This window comes from Carcharhinus amblyrhynchos, chromosome 14 (assembly GCF_965287045.1).
Source record: "Carcharhinus amblyrhynchos chromosome 14, sCarAmb.v2.hapA, whole genome shotgun sequence".
Taxonomy (NCBI): Eukaryota; Metazoa; Chordata; class Chondrichthyes; order Carcharhiniformes; family Carcharhinidae; genus Carcharhinus; species Carcharhinus amblyrhynchos.
The window spans coordinates 29,450,492-29,476,975 of NC_137337.1; the positions used below are offsets into that span (position 1 = coordinate 29,450,492).

Consider the following 26,484-nt stretch of genomic DNA (forward strand, 5'->3'; position numbering starts at 1 on the left):
GTCAGTCGTCAGCGTCGACTAATCCAATGGAAGTTTATGGTTACCAACACCCTCTTAGAGCATGGTATCAGAAAGGTACTTCGGAGGAGGAGATTGCAAATCCTAATTTTCCTAAATATCAAGGGGTTACAATTGCATGATTACTGTTAACTGTATCTTTCCTGTGGAGCAAAAACAGACTATATGAGCAAATCATCTTGAACACAGCAAATATACTAATCAGAAGACAAAGAGGAATAAAGCAGTTTTTAAAAAAAATTTATTTAAGGCAGATCAAATTGAAATATTTCTGAAGTAATTCTAAGAAGTGCTCACTACTAAAACTGTTTGTAACAGTGAACATAATCTAAATTAATGGGTGATTAACCTTACCACTACATTGAAATAGTTTGTTTAAAATGTCTGTGCCAAAGAAACCCAAGGCTGGAGTTCATGGAAATTCAGATTGTAGGACATGTGTATTTCTTCATGTACAACTCTTTCTTTTAACAATTGCTAGCTGGCCAGTTTGAAAAGCCACTGTACTCTTTACCAATATAAAATTCTTACAATCAAAACTTCTGTACTAGAGCAGAAATGGCAATTTATTTATTTTGTATTAAACAAAGTCATGGTGGAACATCTACATTTTTCTATATTAAGTGAAAGTAAAAAACACATACTATATACAAGCTGTTCTCTTACAGATACAGTTGGCAAAGAAAATCACAGAGACACAGTCAAGCATGAAAGAGGAGCAGCTCTTTATTTTTCTTTAAATGGCAGTTTTTGTAACATTTGGAATACATTACAAATATTTATGTTAACAATTGTTGCTCATATTAACAATTAAAGGAAGCAGTCCTATATTCAAACATGGACAGAGATTCTAAATGAAAATTCTGCAATAAATATATAATTAGACCTTTTTGACAACTGTTGCAAATGACTTAGTAAAGGAGGAAAGAAGAAATAATTTCTATTTCCTAACATGCTATTTATTTCTTGGCCTCTTCTGGACAGTAAAGAGCTGCTCCCCCAATGCAGAGATTTATTTAAAGCTAATTACTTACCCCCGTGCACAAGGAAAATGCTTATTTTCCAGTAATCAAAATACACCGTGCATCACCCCGAGATCTCAAACTTCTTTCCAAGGTTCTTTCAGAATATGTGCACTCCATCTCGTTTGAGACAAGTACAGCTGACCCACAATTAGCAATGCTACTGGAAATCTGCTAGTTACTTTTTAAAACAATTAACATTTTACTTCAAGATCTAGCAGCCAAAGAAATGTAAATATTGCATATGGATGCAATTTTTAAAAAAAAATGCAACAAAACCTCAAGACTGCTTATGAAGTTAAAAAATACTTAAGGTTAATCTTGAGCACACTGCCTGTTTTTCTAGATTACACCAAGCAGAATAAAAAAACTTAACATGACTAATAAAAAGATGTAAAGGCAATCAATATCTAATACGAAACTCTTGAGCAGTTAAAAACAGAAACAATTTATTTCGAAAGTTCAACCTACAGCACTTACAATTTAAACTGAACAAAGGTTATATAACCTGTTTCATCTGGGGTCATGTGTCCTTTTCCACCCTGAATATAGTTACCTGTGTTTGAGAATTCCAAAAAGATTCCACTTATTATTTGCAGCAAGGTGGAAAAGCTGAGCAAGATCACGATTGAGCTGCACAGGAAACCATAATCTCAGTTAGTGTTCTATGTATAAAATCTTACTGTAGGTATTTCCTGCTTATAACTTTCCTACGCATTGTTTAGTGAAAAACAACAGCTTCTCAGACTAGATTTAAAGCAGGTAGATGAATCACAATGCTCTGCAAATCACTTTCTAACAAGTGCTTGCTTCAGGACCACAACTTTATTGTTGGCCTTTATCTAGTACATGGGATGTACATATTAACAGGTGTTAATAATAGGTCAGTGCCTGCACAATACATCTAATAATGGAACCGAGCATTGCTTTTTTTTTGCATAACACAACTGAAACAGGCTCTAATAGAAATTACATTAGACTTTAGCAACCGGCAGTACATTTCAAAAAATAAACATTGTGACTAAAACGGGTTTAAGTTGATTAACACCATTGAATCACGGTACTATAATTTTTATACTACATGATTTCATTACAGTATACAATACAATTATACAAAATGTGTTAACATCAAAGAATACAACCAAATTAAGATAGCAAACAAAAAAATTCAAAACTTTATACAGGAAATAACTCTGAAATTTGCATGTAGTACAGTTACTGCCAATTCTATGATTTTGAAGAAACTATTACAAGCAAAAAATTCAAATTCCAAAAAAATCACATAGCATCTGCATTACTAGCATATCCAAATGAGTGTACAATATGCACACCTGGAAAATACAAAATTAAAAATGTGAACTGCTCTAAGCACTGGGAGAGTGTCATATTTATACGAATGCTGAAATAAGTCCAATTTTTTTTTATAGTACTGTTGGGTAGACTCTTATAAACGCAAGTTCGTCAGGGCTTTATATCCCCCAGGGTAATGTGTTGGTTAGAAAACACCAAGGTGTTATTGAAACAGGAACACAGGACAAAACAGGAAGAGCATCCTAGCATCATCTCCAACTTTTGACTACTTTATCAAAACAAGTCTTTTTTTGTTATGTAAGAGTTATTTAAAATTCTTCGCTAGAAATATACAAAGGGAAGGTCAACATTATGCCCAAATGTGGTCATATAATGCCCTGTTAAGGACTAGTTTCTTCCCTCCTGGAGAAATCTACTGGTTGTTTTTGGCCTTGGCATGTGTTAAGATGTGAGACTTCAGATTAGTCGATTGGGCAAACTTCTTATTACATCCATCGAAAGGACAAACATAGGGCCTGTCTCCAGTATGGATTCGCACATGAGTGCGCAAATTGAAGTCCAGTGAGAAGCGTTTTCCACATCCTTCAAATGTACACTGGTTCAAAACAAAACAAAAATATTTTATTGGCAAAAAATGCTTCACGTTAAAATAGTAGAAAACAAACACAACAAAACTTAAAAATAATTTCTACCTCCTGGACTTTATTCTTTTGAAGGAAATGGGAAAGGTTTGGGTCATCATTTCAGGAGCTGAATGCCCTCTATCCTCTGTTCCAAATGCCTTAACTTTATTTCATCAATATGGACACTTCCCACCCTCTTGAGACTTTTGGTTGTGAAGTAAGGGTACTGCACAAGTGAAGCCCCGTTTTGTGTTAAGCTTCCACATGTATTGTACTTACAAACTAATTAAAAGTGCCCAAACCAACTTCATTTAGGACTTGAGAGCTCAATCTTTCACAGGTCCAAGTTCAGGTAAAAGGACAATCCTCTTCAACCATTATGCAGCATGTCCTCAACTAAATTCCTAATATGTCGACTTTGCCATGAATTTAAAAATGGGTCAATGCAGGAAACAAGACAAAATATTGTCCACCTAACCTGTAGAAGCTACAAAAGAGAACTTATTTAGCAAAATCACCAATTAAACCACTCGAATTAAACTGGATTCACAAAATAATACCCTGTTACAGCAGTAAAAAAAAAATTGAGTATAACTGAACAAAATACTCATTGTTTAAACACGGAGTGTTGAATTACTTCGTTTTGTAATTATCAGAATAATACTTCTGCAAATCACTGAATTTCTAAACACCACACCTATCTGTATATAAAGTGAATATTAACAATTAAACCAGCAATACAAAAAAAGAGAGCAGGCATAAGTTAACAGTCTTTACCTGGAACGGTTTTTCTCCAGTATGAACAAGCTGATGTCGCTTCAGTTTTGAACTCTCCACAAAAGCTTTTCCACACTCAGCACAGACATGCACTCGTGGGCCGTGGGTATGCAAATGCTTTCTCATGGCAGAGTTATCTCTAAACATTTTAGTGCAACCCTGAAAAGTTAACACCTTTGTTAAGAAATCTTTGTAATATACAAACTAGATTCTGCACCAACACACAAACTTATGGAGATTAGCTTTCCAATAAATAGATTACTTGAATCTGTGATTGCTCACTGTAAAATTAATTTTCCCCTTTTAGCTTTTCCACATACAAATTTATACACAAGTCAAAGAGCTGGAATTATACCCTAAATCGTTTTAATCAGTCTGGGTAGAATTTTACCATACATGTCTGAAATAAAAATATTTAGAAACCAAAAAAACTGGTCAATATCTGATGTATGAAAACATAAACAAAACAGGAAGGTTTGTTCACTGGTAATAATCTCATTGACCAGCAACAAAACTTGACAATGCCCAAATGGTTACCCTCAAGATGCTGTGCAGTAAATAATTACTACATTTAATTAAATTCGTTGACCAAAGAGAGTAAATTAATGACTGTAAAAGTGCTACTGTGACTCAGTCCTACTTGCCATTGTTGGCAATTTCAGTGACCTTCTAAACTGTAATATAACATTTTCAATAGCAGAATACTGAAGCTCCAGCCAACAAAAAAAGCACCAACTGGTGGAAACTAAGGTGCATCCACATTTGACAATAATCCAGCCTTTTTTAAACTAATATAAAATGGAGACTTACACACACCTTTTCTGTCTCCAGAACATATCAAAACAATGTTGTTGTTTGCAGGCAGAAGGTCCAGAGCAGAACTAAGCTTGCTATAACAGAACTGCTGAAATTTATAACAGACTCTAAGAACTCTATGACCATGCAAACATGTTGTCCTTATTATTTATGTCCCAGGAAATAACCAGTTATCCTAATAAAGTGTTTGTACGTGCATCGAAGTTACAAGCAAGAAATTTTGTTTCTGACAAAGTTTTCAGCATAATCTTCACTGCATGCATCAACTAAATGGACATATTTGTAATTTATTAGGCGTTCCGCAATGCAGAACTACTGTTGCTGGACATATTACAAAGGAATCTTTGGCCATGTAGTTTACTTTTTAAATATATAGACAAAAATATCATAACTTGGTTTTGTGAAGCAATAATTTAAATTATTAACTAGAGATAAATTAATTCCCAAATATGACTGTCAAAGCTCACTGAATTTGGTTATTGAAGATAGCCAAGATAATTGTAGAGTAGTAAAATTGGAGTCAGGATTAATTCTTCAGTACTACATTGCAAAGCTATTAATCTGCTTTGGCTGCATTTAGTAAACAGATACTTCCTTGAACCAGCAGAAATATGCACCTATGAAATTGTACTCTGTTCATAAACTCTTGACATGGGGTTTTTACACCTATTGTGCTAAAAGGCAACAAAAACTAACTCAGTTTCATCTTTAGTGTAGCATTCTTGCCACTGAATCAGCTGGTTTTCTTTCCAATCTCACTCCAGGAACCCATGCCAATAAACCAAGCACACATTTTAATGCTATTGCAATTTAATGACTACTATTGGAGGCATCATTAAACAGATGCCTTGCCTGCCTTCTCAGGTGCAAATTAAATGGCCTATGGCACTATGAGAAAGCCCAGGGAAGTTCCTTTGTCATGACAGACGCTGTATTAATTTGGGTTTCTTCTTTATAGTTGTTGGTGTTCCTATCACTTTTAATAGGTGATAGTACATTACCTCCTACCATTGGTGGCGCTGGGGAACAAGCAATTAAGGGGTTCATCCACCAGTTGAAAGGCTCAAATTCATTATTACATAAACAATTTAAAATATATCAAATTATTTATTACTTTAGACGGCATTTTGTTGCAAACATAAATCAAAATCTTAAAAAGAAATATGAAACTGTCATTCAACTTCTCAAATCTCTCTTCATTGCTAATTTTTCATTCCTGGTAACCACCTAGTGAAGCTGCAGTAAGCCTTTTCTTGTTTTTACACCCTTCCTATCAATGGACTGCAACTGCAATCAGATTCAACATTAGTCAACCACTTTTGTATTTCATGACTCCAGACACAAAACAAAAGGGGCCAGTTTTCATTTGTATGGGCTTTTTAAAAAATATTGGCTGTGCATCAGCATACTAAGATTCATTTCAAAATGTTCTCATTTAAAGTTTTCTTTAGGGTTAAACCTCACTTTAGAGACTGGAGCAAAAAATCTAGGAGACACAGTGTTACACTGAGGCCCTGTCCACCTTCTCACGTGAATAAAGATCTTAAAAAGGAACAGCAAGATTACCTGGTCCCGCAGCTAATATTTACTGCTCAACTGACAATGAAAACAGATGACCCAGATGATCGTATTGTAATTTGCAGGATGTATTTTAAATTGTTTATGTAATAATGAATTTTATTAAAATATAAACCCCTTCAGTTGGTTAAATTGATGGACAGTCCCTTAATGGCTTGTGCCACAGCATCTGTGGGATCTCACCACATGCAAATTGGCCTCTGGGTCACATGATAGTACAATTCAACAAATAGTCAAATGACTAGAATGTGCATTGGGTCACCCTAAGGTCATGAAAGGCAATAATATTCTCTATCAGATTTTCTCAATTAACTGTAGTGGATGTTATTGCTGTTATTTAATAAACTATTGTCTGCTGCTTTGAACTGTTCAAACTGCATTCATTTTTGAATTCAGCACTTTCCAATATAACATATGGTTTTGTTACAAAATTGTGATTCATGATGCTCCCTGAATACTTCTGTTAAACAGCCTTGCAGCTCCCTTTTAAGCATGTCCTAAATTATTTTGCCAATATAGATATAGCTGTTAAGATGCAACAAATCAAGTTTAATAAGATTATTTCATTGTATGTATCAAAGCAAAGCCAAACTTCCCTTTAATTGTTCTGCGTATGATAATCAGAGGGGTGTAGGGAAGGAATTCCAAAGCATGGGACTGAGACAATTATAGGCACACTGCCAATGATGGAGCAATTATAATTAGGAATGCTGAAAGGCCAGAATTAGAACAGCACAAATATCTTAAGAGGATTGTGGTGCTAGAGCTTAGAGATTGGGAGGGGTGCATGGAGGGATTTGAAAAAAAATAAGGATGTTAAAATCCAAGTCATTGCTTGACCAGGAGCCAATATATGTCATTGAGCATGAGGGTGATAGGGGAACAGGACTTGTTGCAAGTTAAGACACAGGTAGCCAAGTTTTGGATGAGCTCAATTTTACAAGGGTAGAATTTAGGAGACCAGCAGGATGCAACAGAATAGTCAATTCTAAAAGGTAATAAAGGTTTGAACAGAACTTTGAGATAGAGTTAGACAGTTCCAGGGATGGCACAAATAAGATCGGAATGTCATCTTGGAGTCAATTGTAACAAAAATGCAAGTGGACTGGTACTTGAACTGTTGCCAGGATACCCAGGGAATGGAGTTTTGAGTGGGAACCAAAAAAAATGCCATTAGAGGAAATTTCTGCTCATCTAGCACTGGGTGTAGGATTACAATTTAGCAACAGTGTAATGGAGAGAGGTGGTGATGAGCTAGAGCTGGGAGCTGTTTGCATATATTTGAAAACTAATGCTGTACTTTTGGATGGCAGGCAACATGTAGATGAGAAATAGGAGGGTGCCGAAGATAGATCCTTGGAGGGTACAGGTTTCAATATGGGTGCCGGAGAAGCCACCAAAAGTGATTCATTTTTTGGCCACCATTAGGTAGATAAGAATGGAATCACGCAAGAGCAATCCCTGCACGATTCTGTTCATTGACGCTAAGGCGCATTTGAGCATGGCCAATCAACCTAACCTGCACATCTTTGCAAGAAACTGCAGCACCCGGAGGAAACCCACACAGACTAGGCGAAACTCCAGTTACCTGAGACCAGAACTGAACTCGCATTCCTGGCACTGTGAGGCAGCAGTGCTAATTACTGCGCCACCATGCCACACATTTGAATACATGATGCCAAGGGAGGACAGTGTGATCAACTATGCCAAACTCTGCAGACAGGTCAAGAAAGATGAGGAAGGAAAATTTAATTTTATCACAGCCACACAGGATGTCATTTAGGACTCTGATATGAGCCATTTCTGAATTGTAGCAGAGGCAGAATCTGATCAGAAGGATTCAACCAGGGGCTGTCAGGAAAGATGGGAATGGAACTGGGAAATGATAACTTGTCCAAGGACTTGGAATAGGAAGAGGAGGTTGAGATGGAACAGGAGTTTACAAGGGAAGGGGTCAAGAGTTGTTTTTTGGGAACGTAGATAAGATCAGAGAACCATGCACAATATTGGCTAAACTAATAAAGGTACACCTGAATTGGTTGGCACTCAACCTTTCGATACTTTGTAATCGAGTGCAACGATGACAAATATCACAGTAGAAAGGATTCCAAACAAGAAAAAAAATTAATGCCTGTCACATTAAAAAGCTGAACCTGCTAAAAATTCAAATTCATTGCCTCATTGAGAAAACCTGTGCAGAATTAATGGCCTGAGCAACCGATGTTGTAACAACCTACAATGAAGAATTAGATATAGTACATTCAATCAGCCTAGCTTTTGTAGTGATTTGCACACTAGCAATTACATTCTTGCTATACTTTGATGGTTTCTTCCAGCAGATGTCTTGACACATGAAGCAAAAGAGAACCCAAAGTGGTTGACGAATAATACAAGTAAAAACTCCATTCAGATAAAAGAGAATCCCATTATTTGGTTGCCACAACATACGGGCTGCAAGAGCTGTTAGCACTAAAATGGTCAGTACTAACTTCAAATGACAAATTACTAATGCAGAAAGCCCTCTTGTAAACCATCTGCCACTTCATCCATAACTTAATTAAGTAATGAGCCAAAAGTATTTTTGAAATTTAAAACTTATGATGCCACTATCTGCTTAATATACTCACTTTGTGAGGACATGCTATGGTTCTAGGTGCATCATCTTCTTTTTGCTTCCTTGGCTTCATCCTATATAGGATATGATAAAAATATCAGGACACATAAGAAATGGACACTTTTCACAATGATTCACGTAACCCATTTTACACTTGTTCACTCTTAGAGAATGACCAATTCATAAATACATTAACGATAGTTCACTTTGCCTTTCAATGTCCAGCAAGGACTGCTGAGAGGGTAGACATTTAATTACCTAGCATCACATACCCTGAAAAGTGTACCTTCTTCCTGATGTACAGACTGTCTGTCAAAGCTCCTGCCACTGAACCTCAATTTAACTAAAGTTCTACACAAATTAAAGTTCAATCAAAATAATTGAGGGAGTTAGAAAGAATATTTTATACAGCTGAATGTAAATTCTCAGTCAGCAATAAGTTGAAGACTTTTTGATTTAAGAATACTTGAAAAAATAACATGGATATGCAAGGAAGGGGTGCTGACTAAGCAGCTCACATGGAGATAAACTCAAAGTTTAGAGAGACAAATGACTTGTGCAGAAACAAACATTCTATAAACAGGTGATTATCCTGTTTGGACATAAAGGTGTGGTAGAGGAAGGGAGAGAAGAGAGATCAATGGTCTATCTGGGGTAAAGGGGATTTCAAGATAATTCAATATATTGACGAAGGAAGGGTGGTAGATGTGATTTATATGGACTTCAGCAAGGCGTTTGGTAAGATCCCTCATGCAAGACTTCTTGACAAAGCAAGAGGGCATGGGATCTAAGGGGCTGTTGCCTTGTGGATCCAGAACTGGTTTGCCCGCAGAAGGCAGAGAGTGGTTGTAGATGGGTCTTTTTCTGCATGGAGGTCGGTCACCAGTGGAGTGCCCCAGGGATCTGTTCTGGGACCCTTGCTGTTTGTAACTTTCATAAATGACCTGGATGAGGAAGTGGAGGGATGGGTTGGTAAATTTGCTGATGACATGAAGGTTGGTGGTGTAGATAGTTTGGAGGGATTTCAGAGGCTGCAGCGTGACAAAGATAGGATGCAAGGCTGGGCGGAGAAGTGGCAGATGGACTTCAACCCAGATAAATGTGTAGTGGTCCATTTTGGCAGGTCAAATGGGATGAAGGAGTATAATATCAAGGGTAAGACTCTTAGTAGTGTAGAGGATCAGAAGGATCTTGGGGTCCAGGTCCATAGGGCTCTTAAGTCAGCCTCGCAGGTAGAGGATGTGGTTAAGAAGGCCTATGGTGTACTGACCTTCATCAATTGAGGGACTGAGTTTAGGAATTGGGAGATAATGTTGCAGCTTTATAAGACCCCAGTAAGACCTCTCTTGGAATACTGTGCTCAGTTCTGGTCACCTCATTACAAGAAGGATGTGGAAGCTATTGAAACAGTGCAGAGGAGATTTACAAGGATGTTTCCTGGATTGGGTGGCATGCCTTATGAGGATAAGGTTGAGGGAGCTCGGTCTTTTCTCCTTAGAGAGATGAAGGATGAGAGGTGACCTGATAGAAGTGTATAAGATGTTAAGAGGTATAGATGGGGTGGATTCTCAGAGGTTTTTTCCCAAGGGCTGGAATGGGTGCTACAAGAGGACACAGGTTTAAGGTGCCGGGGAATAGGTACAGAGGAAATATCAGGGGTAAGTTTTTCACTCAGAGGATGGTGGGCGAGTGGAATATGCTGCCATCTGTGGTGCTGGACACAAATTCAATAGGGTCTTTCAAGAGACTTCTGGATGAGTACATGGAACTTAATAGAATTGAGGATTATAGCTAAGCCTAGTGGGTATGGATATGATCAGTGCAACTTGTGGGCTGAAGGGCCTGTTTGTGCTGTAGTTTTACTATGTTCTATAATACACCTAGATTAGTTTCTGAAAACCCACTTCCAAGATTCAGTAATTTGATATTTGAGTCAGGCCACTTAGCCGTGATTTGTCTACTTAGTGTGGCGCACCTGTACTTGCAGGCTTCAGGTAGTCAGTTCAGCTAGATTCCGAGGAGATAACTAATTATGCCTAGTGAAAAAGTAGGCAACTTAAAAAAATTAATTTGTGATGTGGGCATCACTGGCTAGGCCAACGTTTATTGCCCAGCCCTAGTTGTTGTTGGTGGTGGTGAGCCATCTTCTTGAACTGCTTGCAGTCCAAGGTGCAGGAACACCCACAACGCTCTTAGAGAGGGAGTTCCAGCAACAGTGAAGGACTGGCAATATATTTCCAAGTCAGGATGGTGAGTACCTTGGAAGGAAAACTCCAGATGATGGTGCTCCCAGGTATCTGTTGCCCATGACCTTCTAGATGATAGTGATCATGGGTTTCAAAGGTGCTGCCCAAGGAACCTTGGATGACCTCGAAGTGCAAAGTGTAGATGGTACAGGCTGCCACTATTTTTCAGTGGTGGAGACATTGAATGTTCTGGAGGGATAAGCAATCAAATGGGCAGCTTTGTCCTGGAACTATTGAACTTTGTTAGTGTTGTTGGAGTGCAGTCATTTCAGCAAACGGACAGTCTGGCATCACACTTGACTTGTGCTTTGTGGATGGGTGGACAGGCTTTGGGGAGTCAGAAGGGGAGTTACTTGCCACAGGATTTCTAGCCTTTGATTTGTTCTTGTAGCCACATGTAAACGGCTAGTCCAGTTCAGTTTCTATTCGACACTAACCTGCAGGATATTGATAATGAGGGATTCAGCAGGAGTAACGTCATTGTAAGTCACAGGATGATGGTTAAATCCTCTCTTGTCGGAGATGGGTCATTGTCTGGCACTTTTGTGACACGAATATTACCTGCCATTTGTCAGCCCAGCCTGGAGAGTGTTCCAGGCCTTGCAACATTTGGACATGGAGTGCTTCAGTACCTGAGGATTTGTGAATGGCACTGAACATTTGTGCAGTCAACAACAAACGTGCTCACTTCTGAACTTCTAATGGAAGGGAGGTTTTTGATGACGCAGCTGAAACTGGTTGGGTCTAGGACACTCACAAGAAACTTCCACAGTGATGGACAGGAGCAGAGATGATTGATCTCCACAACCATCTTCCTTTGTGCTAAGTATGACTCTAACCAGTGGAGGGCTTTCCTCCCGATTCCCAATGACTCCAGTTTTGCAAGGGCTTCTTGGTGCCACAAATGCTGCCTTGATGTCAAGGGCAGTCACACAACTCTAGAATTCAGCTCTTTTGTCCATATTTGAACCAAACCATATCTGAAATCCTCCTGTTTCTTATGTATTGGACGTGATCTGGGCAATTTTCCACATTGCCAGTTAAACGCCAATGTTGCAGCTACACTGGAATAGCTTGGTTAGGGGTGTGGAAAAATCTAGAACATGAGTCTTTGGAATTTTTGACAGAGCATTCGCAAGATACACAGCCTTCGCAGTACGCAGTGCCTTTGGCAATTTTTTGATATCATGTGGGGTGAACCAAATTGATTGAAGATTGCCATTTGAAGCTGTGGACCTCCCGATGAGGCAGTGATGGATCATTGACTTCTTCTGGCTGAAGGTTGTTGTGAATGCTTCAATCTTATCTTCTGCACTATGTGCTGGGCTCCTCCATCACTGAGATGGTGGGTATTTCAGGAGCCTCCTCCTCCAGTGAGTTGCTTAATTGTCTGCCACCATTCACAGCTAGCTGTGGTAGGACTGCTTGTCTTGTGTTATAGTTTCACCAGGTTGACACCATTTTTAAGTATGCCAGGTATTGCTCTCGGCATACCCTCTTGCATTCTTCACTAAGCCAAGGGCGATCCCTGGTGATAATGGTAGAATGGGGGATATGCCAGGCCATGAAGTTACAGATTGTGGTCAAGTACAATTCTGTTGCTGATGGCCCAGAGCACCTCATGGATGCCCAGTCCAGTTGCTAGATCATTTCAAAGTCTACCCCATTTAGCATAGTGGTAGTGCCAACAACACAATGGACGGTTTCCCCAAAATGAAGATGGGACTTTATGTCCACAAAGATGGTCACTCTTACCAATACTGTCATGGGCAGTTACATCGGCAACAGGCAGGTTAGGTGCCAGAGGGGGGTCCAGAGTCAATGTTGAGGACTTCCAGTACAATCCCTCCCATCCGTATACTATTGTGCCACCACCTCTGCTGAGTCTGCCCTGTCAGTAGGGCAGGACATATCTAGGAGTGGTGATGGTGGTACACGTAACAGGATGGTAAGTGTGATTTTTGTTGGTTCTTATTTGATTTTCTCACATCTGAGTCTGCAAACCACAGCCTTTTCAGCTTGTAGTGGATTTAGCCAAGTGGGGTTTATCCATCTGGGAAATGGAGCGTGTGCACTCCAGATCAAGCAGTGGTAAGCTCATTTGATTTGTTTTTCCTCATTAACTTGATTTCCAGGTTTCAACAAAATGATGCATTTCCATGTCAAACACCAGATCCACCTAAAAAGATTTTTCCCAAATCTCCCCATTAATGCAAAGTCCTAAAGTTGGAGACGTTGGGCTCACTAACTTTAATTAGTTAAACATTCAATGATTAGTACTTTGTTCTTCCTAAGTAGCTGAACATAGAAACAAATAGACAGTTCTTTTAAAAAAAAATCAATTGTCAAGAAAACTCAATCCACTTTGCATTTTTGTTGTTCTGGAGTACCGGCAGTCAGATTTTTTTAAAACATGATTTATAGCAATCGTTGTGCTTTTGGTGTTCTAGATATATGCGAGGGGACGGACAGATTAAACAATCCTTACCTTGCAAACTCTGCCAGCTGTTTTGGGTCAGAGAGATCAATACCAGGTATCCCACCAGGGGGAAGTTTCTTTCCAGTCATGTATTCAGAGTAGTCAGGTGGAGAGTTTTCTCCAATGATCTGTTCCTCCACCACCGTTTCATGGTCAATGTCAGTCTTTTTGTCATCTGAAAAATAGAATATTTGTGATCTAAAAACCTCAAAATTACTTCACATTCTAATTGGTCATGACAGATCATGGAACAGAGTTTTTTTTAACTGCCCGAGAGAGTGTGTGGTGCAATATTAGGTTTCAGTTTTGCAGACTTTTGAAATCATTTTTTAAAATGTAACAATCAAAAATGGCCACCTTGGCCAAGTTCCTCCTTGGAGAATAGTAAGCAAATTCGGGGCTCATGACATTGATTAATTTTCCATCTGAATGGAGAATTGACGAAATAGCGGTAATTGATATAAAAAATGTTCTGTCTGGGAAAATGTAAACAACTGCATTTTTAAAGACTTGGAAGAAAGGAGGACAAGAATGGCATTCCAAGATTTAGATGTTTCAGGCGAGATTGGGTGACAAAAGAGGTGGAGTGTTGTTTTACTGATTAGGGAGAATGTCACAGCTACACAGAGGGAAACCATCTTGGTGAGATCATGCAGTGAGGCCATTCAGATAGAACTCAGGAACAGTGCAATCACACTGCTGAGGTTGGTACTACCAATCACCCAAGAGCCAGCATGAAGCAATGGAACTGATATGTCAGCAAATAATGGGGAGATGTAAAAACAGGGTTGTTTGTGACGGGCAATTTTAACTTCCAACACAGGCTGGGATTCCTTTAGCGTTAGGAGCTTGGACAGAGTTTGTTCAGTGTGCCTAAGAGTGCTTCTTGAGGCAATATGTAAATGGCCCAACTCAAGAAGCGGCCATCTTAGACCTGGTTCCAGGAATCGAGCCTGGACAGATGATTGATGCCTCAGTGGGGGACTATTTTGGAAACAGTGATCACAATTCTATAAGTTTCAAGATACTTGTAGAAAAAGGACAGAAGTAATCCCAGGGTGAAAGTCTAAACTGGGGTGTGTGTGTGTGTGTGCGCGCGTGCGCGCTAACTACGTCAGCATTAGGAGCTAGGGAATGCTGTTTGAGGGCAAATCCACATCCAATACGTGGGAGTCTTTTAAAAAAGTCAGTTGTTAACAATTCAGGACAAACATGTCCCTGTAAAAATGAAGGATAAAAATGACAAAGTTTAACAAGAGAGCTTGTGAGCTTAGTGGAAAAGGAGGCATACATAAATTTAGGAAATTGAAAACAGATAAGGCTACAGGAGTACAAAGACAGCAGGAAAAAGAGCTGAAAGGAACTTAGGAGGGCAAAAAGAGACCATGTAATGTCCTTGACAGACAGGATTAAGGAGAATCCCATGGCCTTTTATGTGTCTATAAGAAGAATGTAGGTCCATTCAAGAACAGTGGAGGGAAATTGTGTGTGGAGTCAGATGAGATGTACGAGGTCCTTACCAGTACTTTGCATCAGTATTCACAAAGCAGAAGGATGCACTGGATGGTGAGTGCAGAAAGGAGGATGTTGACAGTTCAGGACATGTTGAGATTAAAACAAACGGAGATGATATTGGATGTTTTGAAAAACATTTTTTTGCATTTGTGTGACATAGGCATCACTGGCAAGACAGCACTTATTGCCCACCCCTAGTTGCCCTTGAAGTGGTAGTGATGAGCTGACTTCTTGAATTGCTGCAGTCCATTTCTGTGGGTTGACCCACAATGCCGTCAGGAAGGGAATTCCAGGACTTTGACCCAGCGACTTCAAATGAAGGGTGATATATTTGCACATCAGGATGGTGAACAGCTTGGAGGGAAACTTAGCAGTTGGTGTTCCCATTAATCTGCTGCCCTTGTCCTTCTAGATGGAAATGATCGTGGGTTTCGAAGGTGCTAAGGATCTTTGGTGAATTATGGTGGACAAGTTCCCAGGGACAGATAGGGTCTATCCAGAATGCTGAGAGAGGGAAGAAATTGCTGAGGTTTTGGCCAAAATCTTTGTATCTTCTTCAACCATGGGCAAGGTACCAGAGGATTGGCGAGTAACCAACATTGTTCCTCTGTTTAAGAGAGGCAGAAGAGATAATCTGGGAAATTACAGGCTTGTGAGCCTTACTTCAGTGGGAGGGGATTATTGGAAACGATTCTTAGGGACAAGATATACTCACATCTGAAACAGAATAGGCTCAGTAGTGATAGGCAGCATAGTTTTGTGAGGGGGGGGGTGGGGAGGAGGTCATGTTTCACAAACTTAATTGAGTTCTTTGAAGAAGTGACTAGAAAAATTGACCAGGGCAAGGCAGTGGATGTTGTATACATGGATTTTAGTAAAGCCTTCGATAAGGTTCTCATGGCAGGCTGATACAGAAAGTGAAGTCATGTGGGATCTGAGCTGAGCTGGTAAGATGGATACAAAACTGGCTCGGCATAAAAAGCAGAGAGTAGCTGTGGAAGGGTACTTTTCTAACTGGAGGTCTGTGACAAGTGGTGTTCCACAAGGATCAGTGCTGGGGCCTCTACTGTTTGTAATATATATAAATAAACGATTTGGAGGAAAATATAGGTCGTCTGATTAATAACTTTGCAGATGATACAAAAATGGGGGCAGCAGCAGATAGTGAGGAGGACTGTCAAAGGATATAAATTGTCTGGAGACCTGAGCCAAAAAATGGCAGATGGAATTTAACCCAGATAAATGGGTGATTTGGAAGCTCTACTGCAGAAGGAAAGTATACAATAAATGGTAGAGTCCTTAGAAATATTACCATGAGGGATCTAGGCATGCAGATCCACAGTTCCCTGAAGGTGGCAACTCAGGTGGACAAGGTGGTCAAGAAAGCATATGACATAGTACCTCAACTGATGAAGGCCAGTGAGTATAGGAATTGGAAAATCATGTTACAGCTGCATAAGACTTTAGTTAGGCCACATTTGGAGCATTATGTAGAATTCTAGTTGCCACACTACCAGGAAGGTGTGATTCATTGGAAAGGGTACAGAAGATATTTATCAGGACGTTGCCTGATTTGGAGGGTATGGACTATGAAGGGTGAACAAACCTTGGATTATTTTCATTTGCGCATTGGAGGGATTTGGTAGAGATTTACAAGATTATGACAGGCTTGGATGGAATGGGTAGAATCTTTTTCCCAGGGTCGAAGGGTCAATTACTCAGAGGCAGAGGTTGCATGCGAGAGGGGAAAATTCAAACAGATGCAAGGCGCAAGTTTTTCAGAGGATGGTGAATGCCTGGAACACATTGTGGGTGGTGGTAGAAGATTCTATAAGAACATGCAAGGTGCATCTGGATAGATACATGAATAGGTAGGGCATAGAGGGATATGGACCATATAGAGGCAAGAAAATATTTGAGGCATCTGTGTTGGTGGGCGGAAGGGGCTGTTCCTATGCTGTACTATTCTTTGTTCTAAAAGATACTTGCATGGTGGCCTGAAGTGATAAAATATTTTGGACAGAATAGACACCGCCCCCCTGCCATAGACAAACTCCAAGCACAGGGCTGAGAAGCCTAACCATTACGTAAATTGGCTGCAATGTCCCCATTGGATATTGCAGATAATGTGCAGCAAAATATTGAGGAAAAATACTGATTGCCTTTCTCAAGGGAAATAAGGGTTGGACAATAAGTGTTGGCATTGCCAGTGAAACTCATCCCATAAAAATTAATAACATGCACAATATATTCCCTAACTGCAGCCAATTACAACCTCTTTTGCAAGCATGAAAGGTTTGTATTTCAAAGCAGAGGTGAATGTAATTCCAAAGCAGCAACTGACAAAAATATAAATTAACCGCATTTACATGAAACATTTTCAATGGAAAAAGGTTATGGTGTTTGCCCCACGACATCACTACAGGAATCTCAAAGGAAGTGATCCAGATCCAACCACCTTTAGGTGCTTAATTAAATGATCATTCCACCACCATTAGCTAGGAATGGGCCTGTTTGCCAGCCATTTGACAGTGGTCAGCTCCTCCAATTAGAAATGGCTCATATCTGTTACAGCAAAGTCTGCACAATATCCAGGTTTGGGCCAACCAATAGCAGGCTAACATTTACATCCCAAGTACCACCCAATGTACATCTGACACTATCACCAATTCTCCATCAACAACATCTTGCTGAACTGGATTATCTACATTGATAACATGGCTACAAGGGCAAAACAGAAATTGGTTATTCTGGGAAGAGAAACTAACTTCCTGACTCACCATTAACAAACTTCAAGTTGGCAGTGAGATTGAAAATTCAGCTGGATGGGTGCAACTGCAACACCCAGGAAGCCCCACTCTATTTATAGAAGATTGCTGTGCACTATTATCTTACTGCGGCTTCAATAGGTACCAATTAGCACAGCAATTCTTCTGAGCTTTTCTTAATAGTATTTCTAAGTTCCAAAGTGTTATCATCGCATATGAACTGACTCAAGAACAGCTTCTTCCCTGCTGCCATCAGACTATCGAATGGACCTTTCTTAAATTAAGTTGATCTTCTCTACATCCTAGCTATAGCTGTAATACTAAATTCTGTATCCTCGTCTTCCTTCTCCCCATGTACTCTATGAACGGTACAGTTTGTCTGTATAGCACACAAGAAACAATACTTTTCACTGTACACAAATAAATATAATAAATCAAAAGGATATGGTAACAATATATTAGGCCTACCATCATCTACAAGATCTTGCCATGCGTCATTCTGATTTGAACATATACCATTGTTCTCTCATTACTGGGTAAACATCCTACAATTCCTAACAAAAGCCGTTGTGGGCACTTTCAACACAGAAACCACTATAGCTCAAGAAGACCTTTATCAAATTCTCAGGACTACTTAGGATCAAAAATGAATGATTCCTTCGCCCACTCCTCCCTCAATCCAATTTAAAACTGCAGACCTATGGATTGAGGCATTTCAGCTCATTGAAAAATTAATTTGTGGCCAATTGCCCCATAGCGCATGTTCTTTAGTAACTGCGCTTTGGGGCAATTGGCTGCAAATTAATTTTTTCACTTGTCCTTAAAAGCAGACTTGCAATTTCACCCAACAGCAAGCACCAATTGCTGACGCAATGGATCCTGCAACCACATGACTGCACAAAGAAACCGAATAATGTCAAGTATGACATCAAGGTTGCAAACACATCGTTTCTGCCTTAGATAGTTATTGGGAAGAGGGATCAAGTTGGTGACAAGAGAATGGACTGAACAAAAAAAAAGTTGGTCTTAATATTTAATTGGAGATATTTTCTGCTCATCCAATGCTGGATATCTGACAAACAATTCTGAGTTAATGGGGTGGTGAAGAGGATTGGTAGTGTGTAGCAGCTAAGTACCAGCAATATACATGGAGGTTTATGCTGTGTTTTTGAAGAGTGTCACCAAAAGTCAGTGTGTAGAAATAAGAGGGGATTGGGAACAGAGTGGTTTGCAATCCAACGGCGAATGAAGGATCATTATAGTTCTGGGGATAAATTGACACAAGTGAAAGATGTTTTAATGGGTCAGCATTTGAGAAAGTGATCAGCATATCATTATGGTTACTATATGGGAAATGGCAATCACCGGAAAAATACTCACCTGACAGATGGTGCATTTAGTGTGTTAAAAAGGGATCTGACCAGGGGATCAGGAAGAAAGATTAAAGATAAAATCATAAATGAGAAAGGAGGAAAGAGGAGTCTGTGTAAGCAGCATCTGAACTAGGAGTGGCAAAAGTGCATTCTAAACTAGAGCTCCCTGGGTAACTGAAGAATTGAAATTAAAATTGAACAGGAAAGGGAATCATGATAGATGTCCGGTATATAATTCAACAGAATCAGGCAGAATGCAGAAAGTGTAACAGAATTAAAGAAATTAACAGGTAACAAAGGGAAAAGTATTTTATAAACATACAAAGAGTAAAAAGGATAGCTAAAGCAATGGCACAGCTAATTAGAGAACAAAAAGTAGAGTACACGGCAAGGTAGTAAATAAGTACTTTGTTTCTCTTTTCATAAAAGAGAATGCTGCCATCATCATGGTGCAGTGTATAGGAATTGTACAGGATAAAAATTTAAAAACTTCAAAAGTAGAACAATCACCCAATCTGAAAGGGATGAATTCCAAGTTGATGATATACCACAAGGTTACATTTCAACTCTCCTTGAGCACAATAGTTAGTGATGCTAAGCGACTGCAGGATTATAAATGTGACACCCATTCAAAACAGAGATAAATCCAGTAACAACAGATGAGTTAGCACTACAGAAAAACTTCAACAGTCCATAATTCTAAACAAAGTTGTTACTTAGAAAAGGACAGGTTAATCACAACCAACACAAAATTTCTTAAAAGGCAAATCACACCTGCCAAACTTGACTGAAATAACAAGATTGATGTAGGTCATGCAGTTGTTGTTGTGTATCTGGAGTTTGATGAAGTGTCAAATGATGGACTTGCTAACAAAATTGATGCCCATGGGAGTAAAAGAGCAAAGCCATCATGGTAGTAAGTTGGCTTGAAAAGAAATCAGAAAGCAGTGACAAATAGTTGTTCAACAAACCACAGGGGATTTTATGGTGGTGTTCCACAAGGGCTGGTATTAGGATTACGACATTATGACCTAAACTTGGTTTGAGGACACATAATTTCAAAGTTTGTAGCTAAAACAAAACAAAATGGAATAAACATGGATGGAGAAGAGTAGCAAATTATAAGGCAAGACTATAGAAAAGGATGGACACATATTTAATACAGAGTATGAAGTACTGTATTTTGAAACAATGCTACAACTTTAAAGAGGGTACAGAACAGACACAACTTAGGGTTCACATTCATAAAATGTTTGAAGATGAAAGGACGACTTGATAAAGCTATTAAAAACAAAGTAGCTATAGATTTATAATTAAAGGTATATAGCACAAATGCAAAAATGTTATACTAAATCTATATAAAGTATTCGATAGGACTCAACTGCAGTACACTATCCAATACTATGTACCACACCTTAGGAAGGATATCAATCAAGGTCTTGGAGAGAACTCTAGCATTCACTGGAATGGAACAAAGATGAGGGACTTTTTTTTTTACAGTTTTGTGTATAAGCCAGAGAAGCTGAAATAAATGCCTTTACAGCAAAGATGGTTAAGGACAGATTTAGTAAAATATAGTCAAAATTATGAAGGGGTTTGACAGAGTAATCCAACTAGCAAGAGAAAACAGAGGCAAGAAGATACAGGTAAGGGATATAGTAAACTTGTAGCAACAACACAATTTAGTTCAACAGTAAAATTGAAATGGTGAAAGGAAAAATGCAAATTTCAAAAATTGGGCTTTGCCTAGATAAACTGAAAATTCAGCACAAATCCAATCAGACAACAATGGTATCTATGGTCCAGAACTAGAGATTTATCTACAGCAGTGTAAATGCCTCAAATTATACCCTTCATAAAACTATAATTGTTTGGATTTATGTTTTCAGACACATCAAAATTTTCCAGTGTGTATCATCTAGAGGGAATGGGGTATGTTATTCCTGACAATTAGGATGAAAAGTTATTTGCTGAGTGAAAATGATTAATGCAAGGAAAAAGGAACAGGAGAAAACCATACGGCCCATCAAGCCTGATTCATCATTTGATGATCTTGAGTGTCTACCTTCCCCATATCTATCAATTTCCTGAGAGATTAAATATATGTTTCAGCCTTAAATACTGTGTGTTCAATGATGCCACATCCACAATCCTCTGTGGTAGAGAATTCCAAAAATTCACAACCCTTTGAGCAAAGAAATTTCTCATCTCAGTCCTAAATGATCAGCTCCTTGTTCCACATCATGACTAGTTTCTCCAGCCAGCAGGGAAAAATTGCTGTCAACTCTATCAAGTCCCTTTAGAATTGTGTGTGTTTCAATGAGAACTTCTCATTCTTGAAAACACCAGAGAATTCAGATTCAATTTACTCAGCCTCTCACCAGAGACAACCCTCACCACATGGATTAATCTAATGAACCTTCACCGTACTGCCTCTCTTCTTTAAATTTGCAAACCTGCTTTTAGCAAACAGTATAAAAACAGTTTGGGCAAATCAGTTCGCATTTGGATCCAACTCTCAGACAATAGATTAGATGGAACGCAATCTTGGGTATACCATCAGCCATTCTTGTCCAGGTGGTTTTCACTCTGACAGATTTTGTGGTTACAGCAGAAAAATCTGCGCAGTGTAAATTTAATTCATGTACACAAGCCCATTACATAAACTATTTATGATTTCAAACAGAATTGGCAGATATGAGCAGGACAGAGCCATCAGTATAGGAAATATCAATCCAGCAGTTTGGAGCAGAGCATTTGTGCCAAAATTGGAGCAGAAAACCACACTGACGATTTTTGGCACCTCCATCTAACTAGCTACAGGACAGAGAAGCAATAAGCAGATTAGATATCTGCATTCTGCCTTATTTGTGATGCACAGCAATTAAAAGTATCCAGATAGAAAAATGAATCTTTTGTCCACACAATAAATACTTTAAAAAGTTCACATTTTCAAACTGAGCTGATGGGGTTGACATAAGCACAAACGTATAAGGGAGCTTTGCCAATTTACTATCTAAGTGGAAAACTGGCCAAATAATCTAAATAGTGCAAATATTTTCACCTTCCAACTTAACCCACTACCAAAAGAAATATGATAATTACTCCAAAGACTAAAGAAAAATGTATTTTTACATCAGAAGTAGAAAATAAAACTTTGCAGTATTTACTAATCAACTTACTGCTAGTTGTTCAAGCAGACAAAACAGCTGTAACAAATTTTTAAGCTGTAACTACATACTGGTAATAAAATTATATAGAATCATACAACACAGGAGAATGTTCACCCACAGTGCTTTAAAAGGTCTAGCCAATTAGCCCCACTCCCCTATTTCCCTGTTTTTCTTCTGGAACATCCAGAATTCAACTATACAGCAGCGAGGCCCGACCAGTCATTTCTGGTTCCCACAGCTCCTTAGAAATTTAATTATTTACATTCTCTCTCATGTTACTTTTACAGTTCCATGAGTTCCTCAGTCACATTTTAAAAAATATACTGTTTTGTAATTCATTTCATTTTAATTTAGTCATAACAGACTTGTCTGGGAAAGGGGAAAAGGGAAAAGGCAGCCTAATAGGAATGGGGGAGTCATTCAGACTAGTTTTACTGTCAAAAACATCGAATCTCATAATCCAAAGCACTTGCAGTTAACACAATGAACAGGAGTACCAATCATCAGCTGCATCTGTGTAAACTGGAATACTGTTCTAATTTCAAACAATTAGAGTTTTGTGAATCTAAATTTAATGATATGAATGCAGTAAAAATCCAACAAGTTGATGGAAATACAAAACTTAAGTAGGTCGAATTATTCTGAACCACTGGCCCATTTCAAAATGTCAGTATTATGAATAAATTGGCAACATCAACAACTTTATTTTCAAAGAATCATGAACATCTCCTGACGTTTTGGTTATATGTATATCTGATTCATGCGTAAAACTGCAATATGTTGAATCATACCCATCTGCTGTATCCCTTACTACAATGTTTTCAGTTACCTACTTGACTGTCAACACTTCAAAGATAAACAACCAGCAAAATCTAGAATTTGTACAATCTCCCACAATATATTCCTGGAGATCGGAGTTGAATTTTGACCAATGGTGCTGTCCGCAAATGCAGATTGCCCAAATCAGACTTTTATAAATTATAAAGCAACGCAGTGGGCGGAAAAGGAAACATACTTGCTGACCATATTAACTACACCGTAAACCTGAAGGACTGATGCACTTTAATTCGCCAAAGACACACCTTGCCATATTTACAACTAAACGCCTTCCGTCAAAAAAAAAACGAGTAAAGGGTTAGACACTGCTATTTCTGACATTTTATCAAATCTCACTTGGAATCAGAACAAAATTATATTCGCAAAACTTCAGATACAGAAGTCTTATTCTTTTAAAGGAGGAAAATTTCCTTGTACAACTAACTGCCTGACAACTCAAACCTTTAGGTGGGGGAGAATTATTTCTATTCTGACACTGCACTAAACACAACACGATTCAAAGGCACAGGACACACTGTTTTAACTTCAAAGCTTGATTCAGGACACACTGTCTTGAAAAATCACAATGTTTTATCTTCAAAGCTTGATTAGGAAAGACACTTCTTTAAAAAACAAAACAAAATACAGTAATGCCCAGACCTCCCTCCTTCTAATTAATGTAAAACACAAGAAAGGACGAACTTGATTCGACTCTTAACTGACAGGATCGGAGAGGGGGGGAAGCAGAAGTGACCAAGAATGAGCCGCCGAAATGGAGCCTCTCCGCTCCTGCTGCAATCACCAGCAAACTCCCCTCCCCCCAAACAACCACCACCGCACCGCTCCACCAAACATGATGGCAGCCTCCCCGCTCCCCCTGATTGGCCCTTCAGAGCAGATTCACCCGTCCCATTGGCTGGGGGCCGCTGTCCATCATCGCGCCCCGCCCCCTCCCAGCCCTCACGTCCCGACGTGCCCAGCAGGTTAGGCTGCGCGACCACTGAAAGTCGAACTACGCCATGCGGCCTAGCGCGAGTGGAGGAGCCTAACGGTCAGAGCGGCGCCAAAGGCCCCAACAGCAGCAGCGCACTCGCTCCGGCTCCGCCCGCCATCTTCAGCCGCCATCTTCCCCGTCGGGAAGCCATGTTTTCGGGGCGGCCATACTGACATGGCGGCGCCCATAACCTGGGGAAACATGGCTTCCCTTCAAAACAAAAACATTTGAGCGGCCGCTCGAGCTCCAACCGGGCGGCGGAAAGGACCGAAATTATCGCCACTTTACCGTCTCTCCCCTCCCCCCTGCCGCTGCGGCGGGACACGCCCTAGAGCTGAAGAGAAGGCGCGCACTTTGCTCCTTATTCCTCAGCCTCCCTTTCCTTTCGCACACACACCGAGGGTTTTGTTCGTTTTTTTCACTCACCCGAAGCCCACATTGTCACCGAAAATTCCCCCTCCAGGGTTTTGATCTGCACTTGCTTCTGCTCCCATTTCCTGCCGGTCCGGTCCAGCCCCCCGTCGTTCAGGTAACTCTTCTTGGTGGCCTTTTTGCCGGCCCCTTTCTTGATGCGGCTCTTGCCCGACACGGCCGTCACCAGGGTCTGTTCGATGAACTCCTCCTCGGCGCCCGCCGACGGCACCGGGATCAGGATCTGGTCCTCGTAGCCGTCCTCGGCCCTCAGCTCGGCGTCGTCGCCCACCACCTCTTCCCGCGTCTGCACCAGGATCACCTCCTGGTGGACCTGGCTCGGGTCGTCGCTGAGAGGCTGCAGGGCGATCATGGGCTGGTGCTCGTCGCCCTCCACCACCGTGGTCTCGATCGTCTCCACCGGGATCGTCTCCACTTCGATCTCGTGAAGCTCCACGATTTCGGCCGGCATCTCCGAGCCGTCCGCCGCGATGTACAAAGTGTCGCCCGATGCCATCTTTTCTTTGGGGAGGGGAAAATATTCCGGGGAGGGGGGACTCCCTCTTTTTCTTTCTCTTTTCCTCCTCTCCCCCTTTGCTTTATCTCCACAACAATTAACCAGAAAATATCAGCAGCAAATCTCGCCACACAAAAAAAACGGCAGCCACCATCCGCTCGGGCGCTGCGAGCAACTACCGCGAGACTTCATTCCACTTCCTGTCCTTCATGATTTGCCCTTGTTGCCATGTGCCAATAGATTTCCCTAATCCCCCCTCCCCAAAAACATCTTATAGATTTCCCTTTCCCCCCTCCCCAAAAACATTTTATAGATCTCCCTAATCCCCCTCCCCAAAAACATTTTTATAGATTTCCCTAATCCCCCTCCCCAAAAACATTTTATAGATCTCCCTAATCCCCCTCCCCAAAAACATTTTTATAGATTTCCCTAATCCCCTTCCCCAAAAATATTTTATAGATTTCCCTAATCCCCCCTACCCTAAAACATCTTATAGATTTTCCTAAACCCCCTCCCCAAAAACATCTTATAGATTTCCTGAATCCCTCCTCCCCAAAAACACCTTATAGATTTCCCTAATCCCCCCAAAACATAGATTTCCCTAATCCCCCTCCCCAAACACAACTTAGATTTCCTGAATCCCCCTCTCCAAAAACACCTTATAGATTTCCCTAATCCCCCCCAAAAATATAGATTTCACCAGTCCCCCTCCCAAAAACACCTTATAGATTTCCCTAACCCCCTTCCCAAAACACCTTATAGATTTCACTGACTCCCTTCCCCCAAAAAATACGCCCTCCCCAAAAACATCTTATAGATTTCCCTAATGCCCCCTCCCCAAAAACACCATATAGATTTCCCTGATCCAGCCTCCCCAAAAACATCTTATAGATTTCCCTAACCCCTCCTCAAAACACCTCAGATTTCACTAATCCCTCCTCCCCAAAAACATTGTACAGATTTCCCTAATTCCCCTGTCTAAAAATACCTTATGGATTTCAATAACCCCTCCCAAAAAAAGCCTGAAGATTTCACTAACCCCCTCCCCCAAAAAAACTTATGAATTTCACTAATCCCACTCCTCAAAACACTTATAGATGTCACTAAGCTCCCTCCCCAAAAAGACTTCATAGATTTCACTAATCCCCCCCTCAAAAAGCACCATATAGATTTCACTAATCCCCTCCAAAACACCCTATAGATTTCCATAATTCCACTCCCTAAAAATACCCTATTGATTTCACTTATTCCCTTTCTCAAAAATACCCTATAGGTTTCACTAATCCCCTCCAAAAACACCCTATAGATTTCATTAACCGGTCTCCCAAAAACCTCTTATAGATTTCACTAATGCCCCTCCCCAAAAAACACCTCATAGGTTTCACTAATTTCCCCTTTCCAAAAACATTGTATAGATTTCACTAGCCCCCTTT

At 40.0% G+C, this 26,484-nt stretch overlaps 1 protein-coding gene across 1 annotated transcript; it reads right to left on the bottom strand.

The window, feature by feature from the left end:
- Positions 1-566: 566 nt before the first annotated feature.
- On the bottom strand, positions 567-25,237 carry yy1a (YY1 transcription factor a). The gene is made up of 5 exons (XM_080202518.1): positions 24,550-25,237; positions 13,494-13,659; positions 8,773-8,833; positions 3,752-3,910; positions 567-2,946 (listed from the first exon to the last, which is right to left on the bottom strand). Exons 1-5 carry the CDS (start codon positions 25,049-25,051, stop codon positions 2,764-2,766), a joined length of 1,071 nt encoding a protein of 356 aa, XP_080058644.1. The 5' UTR covers positions 25,052-25,237; the 3' UTR covers positions 567-2,763.
- Positions 25,238-26,484: the final 1,247 nt, after the last annotated feature.

Excerpts from the sequence above, each read along its gene's own strand:
- yy1a (XM_080202518.1), bottom strand. The coding sequence starts at position 25,051 with ATGGCATCGGGCGACACTTTGTACATCGCGGCGGACGGCTCGGAGATG. Across the intron at positions 8,834-13,493 it reads CAGCTGGCAGAGTTTGCAAG|GATGAAGCCAAGGAAGCAAA; the intron begins GTAAGGATTGTT and ends TATCCTATATAG. Across the intron at positions 2,947-3,751 it reads CTGGAGAAAAACCGTTCCAG|TGTACATTTGAAGGATGTGG; the intron begins GTAAAGACTGTT and ends GTTTTGAACCAG.